Below are 16,841 nucleotides of genomic sequence, written 5' to 3'. Positions count from 1 at the left end.
GAAATTTAAAAAAAAAATAACATCAAGAAATCAAAAAGATAAAATCATACTCTCATTTTTTTTCCTTTCATGCCCTTTTCTACGGAAGAATATAAGATATTTCACTAGGCTCTCAATTTCGTACATTTGGAAAATTGCGCACTTTATATGCATGCTTTTATAAAAATCTAGAAATATTGAAAAACAAATTGCTGCACTGGTACGAAACAGGCATGTAATAATGTAAACTGTACACTTTCAAATATGCCAGCACAATGAATTCTTTGAGAGAAGATGAAAAAAGTTCAGCTGACTCGACAGAGATGGTTTGTTAGTCATTTATCTGTTCGTAAGAGTAAATCGTAAACGTCAAGAGAAGGCGGTGTTATCATAATCAAACAAAACTTTCGTATTACAGAATGTATATTCTTAAGACTTAAGATACTAACTGCTAAAAGAATCGGACGTGCCTAGACAAGTGCGCGCAAAAACATTCAGCAAAGTCGATTCTTTTTGAACCGGACTTGGATTGCTTTCAAATAGACTCATTCTATTGAAACTTGTCCCTTTAATTTCAAAATTCCTTCTAAACAAATGGTATCTAATAATAGCCCTCAATACGCGTGTGGAATCCCATCATGAGATGCACAATACTATCAAGCTATCAAAATTTTGAGACTAAAGTTGAAAAATTGAAACCATTCAAAACCCTTTTGGAAGCTGTCGATTCTTGAGAAACCTTCAAAGTCTATTCCAGTTTTAAAAGATGGTGAACGTTTTCTTGTATCCAATGAACAAAAGGCTCAAAGACTTGCGCAGCAGTTTGAGAGTGTTCATAATTCAAATTTGAATTTTGTGAGTCCAATTGAAAAAGAAGTTACACGTCAATTTGACTTAATTTCTTCCCAGAATTTTTTACCTGCAGAAATAATTAAAACAAACTTAAAGGAGATTAAATCAATTATTAAAAATTTCAAAAATATGAAAGCACCTGGTGACGCTGAAATCGTTAACATATTTATCAAACATCTCCCTGAGAGCACAATGGAATTTCTAGTAAAAATATTCAATTGCTGCTACAAATTGCATATTTTCCCAAGTTGTGGAAAAATGCAAATATTACTCCAATTTTACAACCGGATAAGAATCCAGCTGAAGTTTCAAGTTATCGACCAATCAGTTTGCTTTCTTCAATAAGTAAACTGTTCGAGAGAAATATTCTTAAAAGAATGATGTCTCACATCAACAAAAACTCAATTTTTGCAGATGAACAGTTTGGATTTCGCCAAGGGCATTCCACTACTTATCAATTGCTCAGAGTTACTAATATGATACGAGCTAACAAATCTGAAGGTTATTCCACTGGAGCTGCTCTTTTAGACATGGAAAAAGCATTCGACAGTGTTTGGCATAAAGGTTTGATTGCGAATGTGCAAACTTTTAATTTTCCAATTTTCCTAATCAAAATTTTGGAAAATTATCTTACTGATCGAACTCTGCAGGTTGATTATCAGAATTCAAAATCTGATAGATTTCCTGTCAGAGCAGGTGTGCCTCAAGGTTCAGTCTTGGGCCCAGTCCTGTACAACATATTCACTTCAGATCTTCGTGATTTGCCTCCAGGATGCACAAAATCATTGTTCTGCGATGACACAAGCATTTCCGTAAAAAGAAAAAGTTTTCGTGTCATATGCAGTCGATTGCAGTAAAGTTTAGATATTTTTTGTTCTTACTTGCAAAAGTGGAAAATCTCTCCCAATGCTTCTAACACTCAAATGATAATTTTTCCCCATAAGACTAAGGCTTCTTTCCTCAAGCCAAACAATAATCACGTTGTCAAGATGAATGGGGTTATTTTAATTTGGTCTGACAAGGTTAAGTACTTGGGACTAATTTACGATAAAAAAATTATTTTCAAAGAGCATATTGAGAGTATACAAGCCAAATGCATCATATACAGTCCCTCTACAATTATGGGTCAGTCAACGTGTTGTCTGAATATTCAAAAATGGATATAAAATCGGAAAAATTATCAACTATGAATGTTTTACTATCTATCTCTGTGTTCTGATGCGTACTTTCGATCAACAATTAGTTTCACTGCAGTTGATGCGTGTAAATCGGTTGGGAAGAGAAATATCACTTACATAGCAAAAGACACAATTATGGGTCATTTTTAGCATTCAAAATCATTTAGTCTATAAAATCGTCCAAATACATAACGCAAGTTATTTTATTGTTGTAAAAGCTTGATAACAAGTTATTTTATTCAGTCTTGATGCATTATCATGTAAAGGTAATGAAAACTGCCAAAATATGGACTGACCCACAATTGTGCACCGCATAATGTAACGTAACTACAATTATGGTGTGACGTCACACCCCGCGAAGATTACCCAATGTTCCGTCACGATGTATCAGAATTCAGGCTAAAAACCATAGTTTGCTGTCGAGCTTACTCAATACTGTAGAGAATCAAAACAATTTCAACATAAACTAGAGCATTAGCTTGCAGAAGAGTTTACTTAACTCGCAAAAAAACAAGTTACAATAACATAGCATTCTAGAGCATCCTTATTATGAATTGTTGGCTGAACAGAACGACATCAAGGCATTTTTGTATTATAAACTGAACCGAACAGAACAAAACATCCTTATTATGATACCTTCAGAACAGTAACCAAACTTCCTAGTTATGAGTCGCCAACTGACCGGTGGCTTACGAAATGTAAATATCCTAACGAGCATGCCACACAATGTTTACCTTTTCAATTTAACTATAAGCAAAACAGAAGCCGGAGGCACAGCGTCACTCACGGTTACCCTTAGGCGCTCACGGTTGCGCACGGTACCGAGAGCTTGCGCGCTCTCGGATACTCACAATTAGCGCGCGAACAAATACCGTACGCTCTCGCACGTGCTTCGATGCCCGCGCTCTATAACGTCGGCGGTATAATAATATGTACTAAAATTCAACTCGAAAACGAAACAGAGTAATAAATACTATAGGTTAGAATAGAACCGCTAGATAGGCGATAACTCAATTCGGAGGAGAAGAGTCTCTCCGCTCTGAGTTACACAGGTTAATATTTAAGCAAAATTGTTACTCAATAAAATCAATCATCTTTATCTATCATCCAAAAGAGGTGATTCCGCGAATGGAATGTTCGCGTACAGGACTTCGTGTGTTTTTTGATTTCTAAGTGATCACAGGTCCTGGTAGAGCTCTAGCTAGCTCTACACGGTGGTGACAGCGGTTTTTTTCGGTTTCTAGAAAAGGAAACGAACCACGCGAGGTAATATAAAGTCAAAAGAAGATCAAGTATAAGTAGTGTTCGATAATGGTAAAAAGCGCGATAAAATAGTTCGAAGTATAAATTGTGTGACGTTGAACGAAAGTGGATATTGTGCAACGAGAACTAAAAGTGTTAGAGGAAAAATTGTGCACAAGAAACAGAAAAAAAAACAGCAGAAAATAGTAAGGAAGAACATTGGTTACAAACTTTTATAGTGTAAAAATAAACTTGGTTCTCACTCGAAGGAAGAACAATGTAAAAGTGGATTATAGTGATAATGAAGCAACACAGTGGGTACCTGCACAGAACACACTAGGAACAAGAGGAAGAAAAATAATATGATCAAGTAAACAATTGTACAAAAATAATACGAGTAAAGACGAAGTGAAAAATTATCAAAAATGGACAAGAACACAAATGCGAAGCTGTTGTTGTGTATGATAAGGATTTTCTTTACCAGTGTGTAAATAGTGTAAAAAAAGTGTTGGAAGAAACCTAACATTACGCGAACTCGATTTATTTGTTTTTTTTTTCAGACGAATCTGTCGCAACAGGAAGATAAATTTTAACCGGTAAGTTCTTGGTTTTCTTCCCTATAACAAAAAAGTTCATTCATTTCGCGCGAAAATAATGTAACTCTCTACCAGCGAAATAAGCTAGCTGACATTTGCACGACCTGATTAATTATATAGCAGTGCCTGCGGCAACACCGATGGCAAGACGAATTGTAGAACGCAAACAGACAGAGTTACGCACATGGAACTCACCTTAATTGTTCTGAAAAAGAGTTTTAGCTCACTGGTAGCTAGCGAACCTATACATAAGAGAAATGACAAGACACTCACCGTTAAGGCAACTGTCAACATCAAAACGGATAACGGCAATGCAAAATTATAAAGATCGCCCGTCTCTCTGGTGTATAGGCTGACTACTGGTAGCCATACAGCAAGTATGTAAATTGGGAGCTACGCTATCGTTAGCGATATAAAAAGAGCGTGAGAGCCTCTGCGATCGCGTCTTCACTTATATAGTATAGTAGCATATGCTAGAATGCTTGTCATCCCGTTCTTATGCCACCAGGTTGAATAGGTGACGTATTTTACAGTGTTATTGCGATAAGCTGTGCCAGGCACGGTCAAGGTCGCGGTTTGTATGCAGTAATTTTAATGGCCGATGGCAGATCGTGCTGCTAGCATAAGCAAAACGAATCAGTAGCGATGAAATGTTGAGTAGGTCAAAGTAAAAATTAGATCAATTAGCGCAACGCGCGCAGCGATGGTTAAATATCCGCCGGTAGAGAAAATAGTAACTAACGGCAGAGATATATAATGTTGGAAGTTTAAATACTAATTCATGAATTATTTCAATAATCATTTAATTACTATTAAAATCTAAAAGTATTTATTTAATTGAAAAAAAGTTTTAACACCAAATGGTTCGAACCTTGGTGTTCAGATTTTTTGATGGCGCGACGAAGAAATTAGAGTCGGTCACGCTACGTTATCACATCTGGTCAACAGAATCGTTAGTGATACCTAGAAAAAAGAGAAAGAAGGCCACATGAGCCTTTAGAGTCGTCTTTGCAGACGGATAATTTTACAGTGCTATTAATTTTTTATGATACAATATCAGCGATATAGAATCGTAATTATTTAGAAAGAGCTTGAAATAATTTACAATTATTTAAAAGAAACTTTAGAATCTTTTTTATCAGAAGGAGTAATACTTATTTTAAAATGGAGTACACGTTCCCAGAAAGAGATGCCATGCAGTGCATCCCAGAATATGACGGATCGGTAGTCGAACTAGAAATATATCTATAGGAGCGGTAATTATTCAGGTAGAAACGTTGAGGCAGGGAGTGTATGAGACCTTCCCTGAATACAAAAGAAGAGTACTTAAAATTAAGAGACAAATCGACTTCTATGAAAACAAATGTGAGAAGTCTTGTATGATAGTGAGTCTCCGGTTACATTGTATAGCAGGGCTGCACGACAGCTTATTGAAAGAAGCCGCCGGAGGTAGAGAAGCGCTGAAATTAGAAAAGCTGCTTGATTACTTAGAAAATTATGAACAGGAGATCAAACATATCACCGATATTGAGAACCGGTTGCGTGGCTTAAAATTGCTCGAAAAACAGCACGCCGCGCTCAAGCATTGTATCAGAAGCAGAAATATTCTCTCAATCAACCACACGGGTACGAGTTATAGAAAAAGGTGGCTCAAAAGAGATAGGCATATCAGTCGCAGAACTAGAAATTATGAAAGATATAGCGGGAATCGGAAGTTATAACAATCACGACGCTCCTAGGAATTGGCGTATTCAGGAGAACTATGCCAGAAACAGGCAGCACAATTATTATGGTCAGAGCGGATCAATGAACGGACGGTCCGATCACCCGTGCGACCGCAGACACCGAAATATTTTGAGTATAAGACATACTGGAAGGGGGGATACAAATTTCCCAAAACAAGTTATAAAAGATCCATTTGCACAAGAGTATTTCAGCGATGACTTCGCAGAATTGTGTCAGGACGTCGACTGGCGTATGTGCACAGATGAACCCAGCAACATAGAAATAGCCGATTGGAGGACCGCATGCAATCACATAAGAGACAACAGTGCTTGTGTGGCTAAGCGCGTCTATTACGATGTCAAAGGGTACTTAATGTTAACGCTGCTGGCTAAGCAGAATGTCCAATTTACGTTAAACTTAATCTTAGATACAGGTGCATGTACGAATATAATTAATGCACGCATTGTAAACCTTTTCAATGTACCGGTAAATACACAGAATGTAACTACTTTTGGAGGTATCGGCCGCAACATTGTACGAACCTCAGGTACAATTACGTTGGATTTAATAGTCGGAGACTTCCTAATCCCGACACAATTTCATATATTAGAAAATTTGCCAAGCGACGGAATAATCGGAGCTGAGTTTTTAAAGAAGCATACGCTTCAAATTGGGAATAATTTTGATTACATCGTGTTCAAGAAACACGGCAATAGAAGTCCGGACGACTTGAGTCCGTGGAGAATGCCCAAAGAAGAAGTCCTTAGTCGACATGTTTATATGGCAGCCAGAAATAGAGTCATTGTGCAGAACGAGTTGCGAGATACTAGCAACACAGCCCACAATGAGGCTGACGTAGACAAAAACGAAATAAATAGAGGGCACCAAACATATCGGGATGAAGAGCCGAAGAATAATTTTCTTGACTCGAAGAATATTATGATGCCCGAGTTAGATCTAGACTCGAGGCTTGACTATGACCTGTTGGAGCACAAGCTGACACCAGAGTCAAAAGGTATTGCAAGAATTGAAAAACTACGGCAAGTGTTAAATTTGGCCCACTTGCCTGATATGGAATTTAAGACAGTGGAGAATATAGTTGAAAGCTTCGCAGACATTTTCTTTTTCAAAGGCGACAGATTGACTACGACTGACGCCGCCGTACACACTATCGAGACGTCATCGGAAGTCCCGATCAACAAGAGACAGTACAGATTTCCGGAAGCTACAAAAAGGCACATTAATAGAGAAATCGATGAAATGAGGGCGCAGGGTATTATAAGACCCAGCACCAGTCCTTGGAATGCACCGGTATTATGTGTACCAAAGAAACCGGATGCTGACGCTAATAAAAGATACAGAATTGTTGTGGACTTCAGATCATTGAACGAAGTTACCAAGCCTTTTGTATACCCAATACCTCTTATAAATGAGATATTGGATAATGTTGGAGGAGCAAAATATTTCTCCTCAATTGATTTAAAATCGGGTTTTTATCAAGTTCCGATTGATCGCCGAGATGCGGCTAAAACGGCGTTTTCCACACCAAAAGGCCATTTTGAATTTACGCGAATGCCAATGGGGTTGAAGAACAGTCCTTTCAAAAACTAATGAATACCGTTTTGTTTGAGATCGGGGATGTGAAAGCATTTGTTTACCTCGATGATATTATAGTTTTCGGTGACACTATCGCCGACCACAATGACAACTTGCGCAAGGTATTACAAGCTTTGCGTAGACATAATTGAACCAGCGAAATGCCAGCTTCTAAAGAGGGAGATAGAATATTTGGGGCATGTCGTTAGTGAAAAGGGCATTAAGCCCACAAACGCAAATATACAGGCCATACAGAGCCTTAAGCCACCCACAAACGTGAAAGGAATAAGATCATTTTTGGGAACAGTGAATTTTTACGGGAAATTTATCCCAAATATCGCGGAAAAACGCAGACCGCTCAATGATTTGTTGAAGAAAGACGCTAAATTTGTGTGGGGAAGAGAATGCCAGGAAGCGTTCGAATTCCTTAGAAACGCACTGATAACAGAGCCAGTTTTAGTCCGTCCGGATTATCAGTGCCGTCTTGTCAAATGAAAAATCTATGCACCGGCCGATCGCATTCGCGAGTCGGGCATTTGTAGGTTCAGAAACAAGGTATCATATTATAAAAAAAGAACTACTGGCAATTGTATGGGCCACAGAATATTTCAAACATTACATTTTTGGTCAAAAGTTTATCGTTTACACGGACCACAGACCACTTATAGCGATTTGGAGGCTCAAAGAGACATCTCCAACGCTGACAAGACTGAGGCTGAAGTTGCAGGGTTTGGAATGCAGCATCAGGTACAAACAAGGAAGCGAGAATGTAGTCGCAGATTTTTTGTCACGTTTGTCAGATGGGACATGTCAGGGGCAAGAAAGTGCTCCCCACAGGCAGATAGCAAAGATTACGCGCCAGCAGAAACACCTGCTAGAGCAGCAGAAAAACACTTCAGATGAATTACAGGGCACAATACAACATTTGAGTGCCATAGACATTGCGGACATCGCTGAGGACGAGGATGAGCAACAACTCGTCAACATTTCGTATGATGATTTTTCCCAGGCATTATCAGATGGCCTGATACCAAACGAGACGGTGGAAGTCTCGAAGAGAATATTGGATGAGAGAAATATCGAAGCTCATCTTGTCATTTTAAACAGTCGGACGGCATACAGAGAACTTCAGAACCTGTATCAGCTGTCACAAGGACTGAAAGAATACGTAGAAGATGGTGTACTCAAATTAAAAGACAAGAAAGTAGGCGGTTTTATATTAGACGGCAGCGGAAATTTATTAATCGACTGCCGGAAATTCTTTTCACTGTTTTTAGAAAGTTTCAATAGAAGTCCCACGGCTGTGAAAGCTGCTGGGGTAATTCATTTAATATCATTTAGAAAAATCAAACAACGGGAGATTTTACAAATGATTCAATTTATAGCGGGTAAGCTAAAGAAGCAAATTATACTATATAATGCTGATAGCGAGCGTACGTTGGTTGCGCCGGATCAGATAGAAACAATTTTGAGAGAATTTCACGATGCACCCTTAGGAGGGCATGTTGGAGCGCGACGAATGCGCCAAAGGATTGGCACACTATTTACGTGGGCCACTATGAAGCGAGATATTGAGAATTATGAACGGCAGTGTGAGTCCTGCCAGAAGAACAAAATTTGTAAGTCCAACAGGATTCCAATGCAGATTACGACAACTGCTTCGGAACCATTTGATAAACTTTATATGGATATAGTTGTGTTACCCGAGTCTGATAGCGGGAACAAATATGGATTAGTCATGCAAGACGATTTGACTAGATACTTGATCGCGGCACCAATGCCGAATCAAGAGAGCTACACAGTAGCTGAAACTTTTGTGGAAAACTATATATGCAAATTTGGGGCACCGTTAGAATTAGTTACGGATAATGGTGCAAATTTTGTGAGCACACTAATGAAAGATGTGTGCAAGATTTTGAAGATCAAGAAAATTACCACTAGCCCATATCACCCACAGGCTAACTTGGTGGAGAGATCAAATCGTGAGTTAAAAACTTACCTAAGGCAATTTATTAGCGGAAAACCGCACACGTGGGATAAATTACTTCCATTTTTTACGTTTGAGTATAATACTTCAGTAAACTCATCAACGGGGTGGGGTACACCCCTTTCGAATTATTGTACGGGCGCACAGCACGGATTCCGACCTCCATTTACAAGCGGAATGGAGTGGACAATTTGAAATATGAAACATATGCACAAGAGATGAAAAAAATATTTTTTGACCTCCACGCAAACGCGAAGGCCAACCTAAGGGATTCAAAAGAAAAGCGCAAGCAAGTTCATGATAGAAAGGCAAATGAATGGCAGCCCATGTTTGGCGATTTAGTTTTAGTGAAATCAGTCCCGACAGGACCAGGTCAAAAGCTCCAGAATATGAGGAGAGGACCTTATGAAGTAGTTGAATTTTCAAGTGAAATGACCACGGTAATCAAAAATGGGAATCGTTTAGAGAAAGTTCATAATAACCGACTTAAACGTTATTATGACTGATTATATGAACTTGAGTTGGAATACGATATTGGATGTTATAAGTTACGACAGCGCAAGCACCTGAGCACCTCAGGGTGACGGGCTGTTTTTTTTTTAAGTAATTCGAAGGAAAACACGAAGTAACGCATGCTGAGTCTAATATATCACAAGATATATTCAAACACAAAATCCCGTGACGAAAAACGGACAGGTAAATACAAAGAAATCTTACGGCTGTTGATGAGCCCAACAAACAACAGTACAACAGAATCGCGTTAACAAGTGCCGACCAAAAGCTACGTAAGTTCGAGGCCAAAATTAGTAATGAATGGGAAAACATGATAATATATTATACCTGCGGGGAAAAATACGATAAATAAAAAAATTAAAGAGGAACATAAAATATAAAGGCGTGAAGAAATAGAAAAAGTCGCCGAGAAAGATGAATGATTTTATTGACGGGAGTCAATAGGCAGAACCAAACGCAAAAAAGTATACTGAAGTTAAGGCGTGAAGAAATAGACAAAGTCGCCGAAAATATCAAGAGCCTTTCAATGACAGGAATCAAAAGGCGTGACAAGGTTTAAAGAAGGAAATGGCGTGAAGAATTACGAAAAGTCGCCGAAAGAGCGACTCAAATGGCATAACACAGTTGGAAAAATTTAAATACGAATGAAGGCGTGAGGGACAAGGAACCCTGCCGATAACAGTTAAATAAATAGAAAACTTGGGGAATTTAAAGGACTAGGATGACCTGGAAGGTTGTAATGGAAAAAAAGAAAGGAGAAAAATTATATAGTGAACAAAAGACCTCATGAAAACGAGGTTTGAATAATTCAAAATAGCTAATGGCCCAATAAGAAATAGAAGCAGAAAATCGATTGATGATGTACTAGGGAATTTTGTGTGATGGAGATAATTTAAATGACGGAAAACAATAGAACTAGGAGAGACTTTGGACAAGAAGGCTAAACCTACCGGACAAGGAGACTGCTGACTTTAGGAGATTCAGACTATTCTAATTTTAGTTAAGGACGAGCGAATGAAGACAACGGGGATGGTTACCCAGAATGATTGGCGGGAGTGCAAATTGAGTGAAAGGAAAACAAGGGAATAACCGGCCCAGGATGATTGAGTGTGCGAGTTTTCGTTTATTTCCTAACCTTCTTATCTTTCAGGAATCTCTAGAGCGGGCGGTCGCACCTTCGGACGGAAGGGGGAGAGGTATTATGCAGACTACTGCATAACAGGAGAAGTGTAAGTAAATGTCGATAAAAGTCGATCATAGAAGATATATGAAGACAGAGGTAATAAAATGAATATTTAACCGACGCGATTGTTTACAACGAAGATTTATTTATGATACAGACAGAGAATACCTGACAAAGAAAAGGAAGAGATCTAACCGATGCGGTTTTAACATGATAAAACGAAGATAGAGAAATGAAAGAATGTGTGAAACAGATATATTTTAGTGAAAATGTTGTAAGGAAAATGAAAGATTATATCCAAAGAAAAGCAAGAGGATGGAAAAATATGTAACCAAAAGGTAACAAACAAGCAAAACATTTATGATTTTTTCAATAAATTGAAAAAAAAGTTATTCAATGGCCAAAAGACAAGTTAAACTGATATTTCAACATAGAAAGTAAAAGGCCTGTTAAAGATGAATCGGATTGATATGTGTCAACATGATGATTAATCTGGAAAAACATCATATATCAAAGTTAAAAGTGAAACGAAATAAAAGAAAGAATGCACATTTAAATATTATTTTTTGTAAAATCAGATAAACAAAATATACACACAAAAATATTGTACACTTTAGTAGGGGAAGAGAATTGAAAGTATATTAACCGAAAGAAAAAAAATACGGGCATAGATTGTAAGTAGAAGATAGAACAGAAAATAAAATGTAAGAGGCCCGTGCGTGAGTGAAAAGTAATTTTAGCCAGCAAGTGGAAAGGAAGTAACAAACCAAAAAAGAATTGATGAATTATTAGCAAAAAATATATGCACCACTTGCATAGCAGGGTTAGCACGTAAGATAAAAGAAAGACATCAAGCAGCCGAACGACGAGATGAGCGAATTAACGATTGCGGACTCTACAGACTACGAGAAGATGCCACCGAGTCGCCTGAAGACAGCAGTTGGCGCTAAGGGGAGACCGGATGGTGGGAGTCGATGGCGGGTGAGGTATTTCGAGCAGTATCGAAGAGAGAACAACCACCAGCCTCCAGTTTCTAGACCAAGGGAGGAATCGCGAACGCGGCGAAGCCGCCAATTCAACACAGATCCCAGACAACACTAAAAAAATTGGCGAGAGCTAACCAGATATCAGTTATCGATCCGGTTTAGCTCAGACTAATCGACACAGCACCAGCACGCAGCCAATGTGAGATATAGGGGGCCGAATAAGTGTTTGTAATATGTTGTACAGAACATTAAAGGAAAAAAAGAAAGAAGAAAATATTAGGCACAAAAAAAAAAACAAAGCCAACATGACTAGGCATTAGGCTGTTATCTCATCGCGATAACAACCACCTCGGGAGAGTGGGGAGATGTGACGTCACACCCCGCGAAGATTACCCAATGTTCCGTCACGATGTATCAGAATTCAGGCTAAAAACCATAGTTTGCTGCCGAGCTTACTCAATACTGTAGAGAATCAAAACAATTTCAACATAAACTAGAGCATTAGCTTGCAGAAGAGTTTACTTAACTCGCAAAAAACCAAGGTACAATAACATAGCATTCTAGAGCATCCTTATTATGAATTGTTGGCTGAACAGAACGACATCAAGGCATTTTTGTATTATAAACTGAACCGAACAGAACAAAACATCCTTATTATGATACCTTCAGAACAGTAACCAAACTTCCTAGTTATGAGTCGCCAACTGACCGGTGGCTTACGAAATGTAAATATCCTAACGAGCATGCCACACAATGTTTACCTTTTCAATTTAACTATAAGCAAAACAGAAGCCGGAGGCACAGCGTCACTCACGGTTACCCTTAGGCGCTCACGGTTGCGCACGGAACCGAGAGCTTGCGCGCTCTCGGATACTCACAATTAGCGCGCGAACAAATACCGTACGCTCTCGCACGTGCTTCGATGCCCGCGCTTTATAACGTCGGCGGTATAATAATATGTACTAAAATTCAACTCGAAAACGAAACAGAGTAATAAATACTATAGGTTAGAATAGAACCGCTAGATAGGCGATAACTCAGGTCGGAGGAGAAGAGTCTCTCCGCTTTGAGTTACACAGGTTAATATTTAAGCAAAATTGTAACTTAATAAAATCAATCATCTTTATCTATCATCCAAAAGAGGTGATTCCGCGAATGGAATGTTCGCGTACAGGACTTCGTGTGTTTCATTTCTAAGTGATCATAGGTCCTGGTAGAGCTCTAGCTAGCCCTACAATGGGTCACTTCACTTATTGCACCGAGCAGAATTATAGTTTTGAGTGACATTTTCAACTTCAAATCATTTTAATCGTATAAATGAGGTTACAAGTAAGTTACAAAAAATACCACTGCTAATGAAAATTATTCTGTTTCGTGAGAATAGACGTATTTGCGTAAAAGTGACCCATAATTGTAGCTGACCCATAACTGTGGAGGCACTGTATACGAGATGTTTATATCCTCTCATAAACAGGAATTCTAAACTAAGTTTACTTCCCTTTTTTTGACAAGTAGGTTTAAATCCCTATGAACGATAAGTCCTATTTGCGAAAGCAAACAAATCTTAACAATTAACATTACAAATTTCTAACAGTGTTGAGAAGTCACCATTTGTGATTGGAAACACATACTCATTACTTACTAATATTTATCATAAATACTTAAGCTACTAACAAATCCCCCCCTTTAAAAAAATCAAGCTATAGCGGAACGTAGGTAAAGACGGACGCTGCGGGTAAGATAGACACTTTTAATATTTTACAAACTAGAATGTATTACGATAGTTGAGTTATGCGAATACCTTCTTTTCTTCATACTTATGAGATGCATTGTCGGTTTTCAGCAAGCAAACTGTCAAATTTGTAAGTAAAACAAAGAAAATTTTCGTGAACGCGCTATTTGATGTAATTTTCATTCCACGGAGAAATAGTGGAAAACTCGTGAAACTTATGTGTTTTCATTTGTTCCCGATAGAAAGTGTTCAATTAGTCTTTCCTCGATTTTCTAGTGAAAATTCAGCAGATTTTCGATGTTCCGATAGAGAGCTACGATCGTTTGAAAAATTTACAGCCAGGTCGGGCAAGACGGACACACTATGATAGGGAAAGATGGACACACGGATTTTCCAAGAATTTTTACATGTAATATCGGTTGTGTACTACAGATGTTTACAAAATACACCCACGAGAGAAACCAGCTGATATTAATCATAGAACAGGCCATATAGGCCGTGAATTTTTGCCTTCATTCTAACCCACTCTTCCAAACTGTTCACGTGATGTATGGATGGACTCTAATAACGTAGAATAGTGTATGGCCATCACTTGACACATAAATCAAAAGAATACGTAACGTACTTCATCTTTTTTGTGAGTGTCCACCTTTACCATCGTAGTGTTCATCTTACCCACCCCAAGTGTCCGTCTTTCCCAACCATGTCAAAAAAAAAACAGCAATTTGTAGTCATATTTTTGAAGACCCAAAACACATAAAACTTGGAGGAAGTTCACTAATACCAAAAATAATTATGACAACAAGTGGAGAAGTTTCAAAATATTTGAAAACGCATCTTTTGATGTAGAAAGCTGGGTGATCAATCCTCCTAAAAGTGAGATAGAATATTTACTCTTTCATTAGATAAAGATAGACGCTTGGTGTCTTAGGCAAAGTATTAGGTGATCTCAAAACAAGAAACTTTACAGAAGACATCATGTTTCTATCTCTTACATATTGCAAGCAACATAAAGTTTTCTATGAGAAGGCATTAAAAATCGTTATTTACATTTTAAGATTTTTCTGGTTGCAATATGTGAGGGATATCAGCATGCTGTCTTCGGCAAAGTTTAGTGTTGTGAGAACATCTAATATTTTGCTTATGGTACTGCGCTACAAAAAAGCAAGTAATTCATTTTACCAATTCAAACAAAAACATGAACGAATAAAAAATCTGCAACTTTACATCGATTTTTTTTAGGTTTTTTATTTTTTTAGGTTTGTTCAGAAAGGTTTTAGGCAACTGAATTATCTATCTAAAAAAATTTTTTAAAAAAAATAGTGATGATCGATTCTTTATAGTCACTTTTTGTTTTTGAAATTTTTTTGTTCAGTACAGGATCTCGATTGATTTTTAAAATATTTTTCATAAAAGCTCAGACAGTTTTTTCAAATTCATCCCTTGACAACTTTTGAAAAAAAAAACTGCAGCTTTTTTCATATGTTTGTACAGATAAATTTTCCAAAAAAATAAAGTCGCTGATTTTACGTATTTAGTTATTGATTTAACATCTTCAATAAAAAAAAATAAAATTTTAAAAATTTCCCGATTTTATCACTTTCCCTATTTTATCACGCCAAAAATCATCAGGGTGAGATATAATCGGGTGATCACTGTATTTGGACAGTTCGGTTTGTAAGGCATTTTTGTTAACTTTTCCATCATAGAAGTTTCATGTCAGGCAATGTTTTCAAATTCTCATCGAAGTGAACAGTGCAGAATAGTTCCGAACGAATTGTCTAAGAGCTGCAAGGTTTATTCTACAAGCTACTCGCGTCTTAAACCAGTGTTGTGCGTGAAATTCCGTTTGTAGTTTGATTTGCTTGTCTCAAATCAACTGTTCCTCCTGGTTGAAGTGGATTCAAAAACTTCGAGCTTATATTGTGCATAGTCGTGTTAAGGCCTCAATTCGTAGGATTTTACTTTCAATCATCCGAACCTACCGGTGTTTACCAGATACCATTTCGAAATTCCATAATGATAACCCGTTCTACGCATATTTGTCCCATGCTCCAGATCAAACAAACGAGTGTTTAGTGGGACGAATTTGATTAGAAAACGTCAAGTGGGTTAAATATGCGTGGAAAATCATTGATGGGACAAACAGGCTCAGTATTGTTTTTGCAGATTTTCGGAACGAACAATGCTATTTTTAATATATTTTGAAAAAACCCTCCCTTAGTTAGCTTAACCAACTTCAAACGCTTTTCGAAGCTGTTACAGGCGGCACGGATTCCCAGATTTTCTGGATAACCGCTTTAACCGCTTTACAAGTTGGAGATTTTGTAAAAAAAAGTTTATTGAGTTGAGATCAGGTGAACTTAACGGCAATTTATTTCTATTCAAAAAATCCCTCAAATTGTCCCTATACCAACCTTGAGTCAAGCTCGCAGTATGCGCTGATGCACCGTCTTGCTGGAACATATAGTAATTAGCTCTGAAGAGTTTTCGAAGACACAGGGTAACGTTTTTTTTCCAAAACTACCGTTTTATAATAAACAGCATTAAATTCGGCGTCTTTGTAAATGAAAATCAGAGGAAGTTTACTCGCTTGCAAATTGCTCCCGAGACCATCACTAAAGTTGTACTCTGCAATCGAAGAACACTCCTTTAGAACTCTGAAGTGTTGTCTCTTGCTGCTGCCCACATTCGATTGTTTTGTGTAACCAGTCACCACACTCCAGGCCAAATAGTTTCTCATCAGAAACAATGAACTCGCGAACAGCGAGTTGTGAAAGTATCATTTTCACTCTATCGAGCCACTTTTTCTAAAAGAATCGGCCAAAATATTGTGGACCGATTCAATAGATATACTCAGATGGGTGGGAATTACAAACTGAACGTTATCATTTCGCCGGACACGCTTCTTCATAACAGTTACAATTTTACGACTTGCGGCATCCTTGCTGATCGTGGCCGACAGAATTTTCAACGATCCCCCAAAGAGAATGTTTCCTTGTATTTTCCGATGGTTTAATAAACGAAATCTCGCCTAGCTTCACATGATTTGAGATGTTTGAATATTGTGCAAGGGCAGTCACTGGCCAAAAATCGTTTTACTACGACTTTCCGGATTTGTTACATCGCACATCAAGAACTAAATACAACTGACAGACCACCAACACACCGTATTCGAGAGTGCATACATTCGTTCACTTACTTTCATTTACACTTATAACTCGAAAACTTGTATTCGAATATATTGAACAAGGTGTTATTAAAACCATTTC

At 37.9% G+C, this 16,841-nt stretch overlaps 1 protein-coding gene across 7 annotated transcripts in view; it reads right to left on the bottom strand.

Moving 5' to 3' along the window:
* LOC129725033 (uncharacterized) overlaps positions 1-16,841 on the bottom strand; it is a 32,301-nt gene that overhangs the window by 4,319 nt on the left and 11,141 nt on the right. For 3 of the 7 annotated variants that reach the window (XR_008728006.1, XR_008728005.1, XM_055680411.1), the window contains exon 1: positions 51-7,317. The exons of the other annotated variants lie outside the window; for them this stretch is intronic. Coding sequence is in view for 1 of the 3 variants with exons in the window: in XM_055680411.1 (XP_055536386.1) it covers positions 51-153 (103 nt within the window). In the remaining 2 variants the exon portion in view is untranslated. Of the gene's footprint in view, positions 1-50; positions 7,318-16,841 lie in introns of those variants that run through there. 7 annotated transcript variants of the gene reach the window in all.

The sequence above is a fragment of the Wyeomyia smithii genome, chromosome 2 (assembly GCF_029784165.1).
Source record: "Wyeomyia smithii strain HCP4-BCI-WySm-NY-G18 chromosome 2, ASM2978416v1, whole genome shotgun sequence".
In the NCBI taxonomy this organism is placed as follows: domain Eukaryota; kingdom Metazoa; phylum Arthropoda; class Insecta; order Diptera; family Culicidae; genus Wyeomyia; species Wyeomyia smithii.
This window is presented reverse-complemented; position numbering and strand designations above follow the sequence as displayed.